Here is a 5,677-nt window from a genome sequence, read left to right on the forward strand (position 1 = left end):
CGATCCCCTTCCCCATTACTTAGAAAAAGTGAGCCACCAGTTTAGGTACAAGATACTATCATTACCGCTTGAACAATTAGACATCCAATGGATAACGTAACAGATTTGGTTGGTCAGTTACCATTTTTTAATCATTATTGTAGAAGAAAGAAACGTGCTTAAGAATGGTGATCTTGCAGAGCCTTTACCATTCTTCTATGATACTGTTGATGATCGAAGTCCAGTAGTTTTTCAGAGACCAACTCAAGATATCCAGAAATGATACCAATCCAAAACTCGAATCAAATAGTAAACAAAAGTGAAATGAGAAACTAGCATCAATTACGGGAAAAAGGTTAATCGTTGCAAGTAAAGCTAGTAGAGACGAGCGGGGTGACAAGCAACATTTTATAGTTTGATTTGCTACTCAGCACGATCGTTCTGCAAAATCCAGTCTCCAGGCAGAATTCTGTGTGCAATGGAGACCCAAAATGCAGTGAGCACAAACTGAAAAACAATTCATGCCCTGTGCCATTGTGAAGGTCCCTATGGCCTCAAGAAGCTTAGGTAAAATGTGGCCTGGTTCTGAGCAAAAATAACAAAGATTCAAGGACTAAAGGGAGGAATTAAAAAAAAAGAAAGAAAGAAACAGAACGCATGAAACAAGCTAAGCTACTCAGTCATCAGTACCTGTACAGTTCCAAGAAGAAAATAGTCTCCGCCCATGCATTGCACAAGTATGGACCAGGGTACACAAATGGAATAAATATGCACAAATGCTCAAATTAACAAAGAAAAAACCGAAACCTAACTTCTATTTCAATCTAAGGTCTCCCAAGACGAGAACGCTCTACCATTCTACTCGGACAATGACATAGATTAGTGCTCCATCACTATTTCATCAAAGTTCCAGTCTCTCACAAGGTCCCTCCTGACAGCACGGCTCCGCACTAGCCTTGGGGTTCCTGTGACTCCCTGACTGTTGCCCATAATTGGGTGTGGAGTTACCTTTGATGATGTGATCATGCTACTCGGTGCCTCTGGTCCAAGAGATGACTTCCTGTTCAAGCAGTTCACAATTAGTGAACATCGGCCCTCGTTATCTGAACTTGAAACAGAGTAACTCCTAAAAGATTGGGAGGGACTTTCCACACTATGGCAAACAAGACAAGCAAGACTCATCGTAGATCTTGGAGCACCAACTGTAAACTATCTTGCTGGAATCAACATGCATAGAAAAAGAAAACCGATCATCAGAAACAATTGTAAAGATTTCTTTTTCTAAGCAATGTGGAAATCAGATAGAAAGCATATTTACATTCCTTACAGAGGGCAACTGAACAAGTAATGGAACAAAATAAACCAGCCATGAAAATATAATACAACTGTGTGGTGCATAACATTGTTATGTGCTTCTGTTGCAGGTTTTGTAGAAAGCAAGCCATACCATTGTCACAAGGCATATCCAACAAACAACAATCTAATTGAGAAACCATGATTACAAGAATGTGAAACTTAAAGTAGTGACCTGCCTTGTGAAACACAACAGTAATGCATCCAAGTCACAATGAACAAGAGGAAAAAGTAAAGAAGCGCTACATACCATGCTTTAACATATGGGGAAGACAGAAGAAACAGTTATTGCATTAGTATTTCATTATTTTCTATTCTCGAATTAATGAAATTAAATAAGCCCATCTAGAGGTAGGGAGAACCTCTCCAACATGCCAGTTTGATTGTTGTAATCAATTTACACATAAGCAGCCGTCAGGCATAGCAAAAGAAAAGATTATGATTCTGTTTAAAAGCAAATTTTCAGACCAAAAGTTGATTCTCACACTGACAATACATAACGTGTCCGCAAGTACTGGTACCACACTCCCAGGTTCAAGAATCATCTTTGCTTCTTCCAAAATATTTGCATGGTGGCTTGCTCACCAAAAATATAAGAAGATCAACAGTAGCGGTTGTGCATATGATTACCCATTTAGAGAAAGACATTGGGTGGCTTTTAACTGATTTCATAGCCACTTACGCTTGCATATCAGTTCTCGTTGGGTTTGAACCAGTTTTGTAAAACCTAGACTCACCCCAATGGTTGAGACTGGCAAAGACATGCTTTCAGGGTAGTCTAGCAATTATATCAAAATATGCCAAATCCAGAAAATGATTTGAGTCATCCAGCTTTTTAGGAGACATTACAAAGTGGATGGTCAAAACATCCAGTCGGAATTAGTGGAGATGATTGATATTTTACTCCAAACTTTTTCTTAAGAAGATAATTTTCATTAATCTGTGATTGAAGGGCATATCAATTAGGCCCTCAGTGAACGCACATGTTAATTAGCCTCTAAGTAACAGGGAAATTCATTTTCAATGTGTGTGCTTCCATTATTTCCAAAGCTCCTCAACTATAACCAGGCAGATGATCTCTTCGGGTAGGGAAACTTCTCTATCTCAATATCAATCTCCAACAGGATCTCTTTGATCTTGGACCAGATATGGATATGTATTCTAATACACAGCCTCTCTAGTGGTACCTTTGCTCCTTCCTTTGTTGGCATTTTTATATGCTACATGGTGGCAGTGGTGAAACTACCGATGCTGCTGTTGCTTCTTCTACGGGTGCTTCAGACAAACTAAGTCAACTAAAGCTACAACCCTTTATTCATCCAAAAAAAAAAAAAAAACCTGGACTCAAACTGAAGAACAAATCGCATAAATAGAAATGCAATTGAACCACTTAGCATGAAATAGTTTAGTATGATTCTCCCAAAAGGCCTTTTTCTTTTTACCATATGAATTATCCCCAAACCCCACACCCTGCAAAAGATAAAAAAAAAAGACTCTTAAAGAAAGAATTTTACAGAGAACCCACGGTGCACTTCGGGTTCAATCACAACCAGAAAAAGTTCAAAGGTTGTAAAGTAATACCCACATTGCCTTGAAACTATGATCTTGCATAAACTTCCAACTTGAGATCCACGCAAATATACATTTTTAAGCATGGAAGTGGCACATGACAAAAGGCTAACAGGGATGGTCTAAGTCCTTTGAGTCCTCCAGCTTTTTTATAAATTGTAATCCCTTTGTTCTTGTGATACAATCAAATTACTTCCTTCAAAACAAATTGCAACTATTTCTATTGGTTATATATAGGTCTGGGATTTAACCATATTAAAGGACTAGTCAGAACATTTAGGGGTGAAGTATAAAAAGAAGAAAGACCCAAAAAATTGCATAGAAAGAACGGGAAGGGGGAAGGGGGAAGGGGGAAGGGGGAAGGGGGGGGGGAAGAATATTCTCGTACACTGCCACCATCACACAAATTCATATAATGGAGTCCAAATTCATATCAACGTTATCAAGAGTTATTAGCTTCTAATTTATAAAAACAAATACAAGCATCTAAGGGCTGAAGTACCAATACAATGGGAAAACTCTATCAATCATGCACCCATCCTCTCCATTTAGTAGAAGCATCTAAACCAATGAAACCTAGACTAGCAGAAAAGCATGGACAGTGGAGGGAACCACCCTGCTAAAACACTTTTATCTTGAAATAAACCTGTCTCTAACAAGAATGCCCCAGCCAATTCCCAAACAAAACCCTTTTAGAGACCTCATCCAGAATGCATCCAATAAAACTCACAACCACAAAATGACCTTTGATTATGTCCCTCTATTCCATGTGATAGTGATCCAAGTCAATACATATTTACTTGTGGCCTTAACCTGAAACTAATTGTTGCAAACCCATCACAACTTCCCCTGCAGTTTTATCAATTGCAGATCTCCAACAACTGAATCCACCATATACTGCTACCCACAAGCATATATCCTACACTCACCTGCCTCGTACTCTCTCAAGATCAACACATCAGTTCCGAAACCAAATATGCACCAAGCATTAGAGAAAATCCCCAAACTACAAAAGAAACAGAGAATTCGGACCAAAAAAAAAAATAATCGTTCCTAAATTAGAATAACCAAATATTCAAGCACATATAAACTCGACAACAAACTACAAGATTCAGAAACCTATCAAAATATTACATTGAACAGAAGTAATTCAACACAAGATTTCCCTCATTTAAACAGATCTCGTGAGAAAAATAAGACGCAGAAAATTCACACTCATTCAATCACAGTAACCACCCAGAAAAGGAAAGTTCTCATATCGATATTGAAGCCGCAGTAGCTCATTATCATAGCAGAAAAATAAAAGAATCAGTAATCTACTTCAAGTAATTCAAGCTATAGAGATTTAGAGGTAGAAGGAAGAGAGAGATCTGAAAACGAACCTCACTGCTCTTCAGCCGTTTTCGAGTCTGCGGAAGTCTGAGAGAGGGGTCAACGGAGGGAGACGCGTTGGTATAAATGGTGGAAGTAAGATGTATACGTATCGTATAAGATTCGTAATTAAGATTTGGCGTACGATTCTCCTATAATAGGTGACGTCTTCTCAATTATACTTTCTAAAGCGATGAGTGACGTCAGGATCGATGGAAATTGGTTGGGATGACAGTGAATTAATATTAATATTACCAAAAAAAAAAGACGGTGAATTAATATTACCAAAAGAAAAGACAGTGAGTTAATGTCACAGTAGATTACGAATATATCCTCACTTTAGTATGGGCTAGGGTTTTATCAAAAAAAAAAAGTAGGGGCTAGGAGCACTATTAGGGGCTATGGTTTTGCCCAAGAGTATTTTAGTAGTACTCAAGTGCATTTTCGCTCTACTTCTACTGTTCACATCGCCTGGTAATTTCCTCCAGAAAACTTCTTAAAGGTGAATGTGGATGGCGCTTGTTTGGGTTCCCCTGACCCTACGGGAATTGGCGATGTTTGTGATTGGATAGGCCAATTTTTATGGGGTTTTTCTAATTATATTGATTATACTTTCTCCTATGTGACAGAGGCATTGGTTGTTCTTCGTATTATGATCTTGGTTATTTCTAATGGAATCCTTAATCTCATTGTCGAAGGGGACAATTGGATGATTATTAATCTTCTTCGGGGTCATTTTCATGAAGCTCCTTGGAGGGATTACTTCGATCATTGAAGATTGCCGTGTGTTGAAGTCATAGTTTCACAATATTATGTTTATTCATACCTTTCGTGAAGCTAATTTTGTTGTTGATCAGTTTGCTTCTCATGGATGTAATTCTTGTTGTTACACAGTTTGGGATTCTTCCCCTCCCTCTTTTGTCTCCCCTTTTTTGGCGGCTGATTCTCAATCCATGGCTCGTACTCGTGTTGTTAATTTTGTTTCTTTGATATAAGGTATCTCTTTAAAAATAAAAAATAAAAAATAAATAAAAAAGCACAATCAAAACCGAAACCTAAATCAAATCTTCCCTACTTGGTTTGGCCTTGGAAAGAAAGTTAGGGTCAAGGGTGACTGCCTGTTCATTCATGTATAGCCTAGCCATCTTCCTCTTTTTACAATAGCAAGGGAGGGTGGAGGTGAGGCAAATCTATTTGGCCTCGATTTCAACAACCAGAGCAAACAGTTTTTCCTTATTCGAGCATTCTCTAGCACGGTGCAATGGCATCAAGAATACCATCAGCTGGGCTCTATAGATTCAATTCCAAAAGAGAGGGCCTTTGGTAGAAAGACAGAAAGAGTACACTGAAACCAATAAAATTAGACAAAAAACTAGTCGAGTCAATTGATTAACACCCTTAGCAG

General features: G+C 38.3%; 1 protein-coding gene across 1 annotated transcript; it reads right to left on the reverse strand.

Moving 5' to 3' along the window:
• Positions 1 to 637: 637 nt before the first annotated feature.
• Positions 638 to 4,430, reverse strand: LOC122074120. The gene is made up of 2 exons (XM_042638978.1): positions 4,284 to 4,430; positions 638 to 1,196 (listed from the first exon to the last, which is right to left on the reverse strand). Exon 2 carries the CDS (start codon positions 1,159 to 1,161, stop codon positions 859 to 861), a length of 303 nt encoding a protein of 100 aa, XP_042494912.1. The 5' UTR covers positions 1,162 to 1,196; positions 4,284 to 4,430; the 3' UTR covers positions 638 to 858.
• Between the last annotated feature and the right edge of the window lie 1,247 nt (positions 4,431 to 5,677).

This window comes from Macadamia integrifolia, chromosome 1 (assembly GCF_013358625.1).
Source record: "Macadamia integrifolia cultivar HAES 741 chromosome 1, SCU_Mint_v3, whole genome shotgun sequence".
In the NCBI taxonomy this organism is placed as follows: Eukaryota; Viridiplantae; Streptophyta; class Magnoliopsida; order Proteales; family Proteaceae; genus Macadamia; species Macadamia integrifolia.

What these genes read in the sequence shown, in the direction of transcription:
- LOC122074120 (XM_042638978.1), bottom strand. Translation starts at nt 1,161, where the DNA reads ATGAGTCTTGCTTGTCTTGTTTGCCATAGTGTGGAAAGTCCCTCCCAA.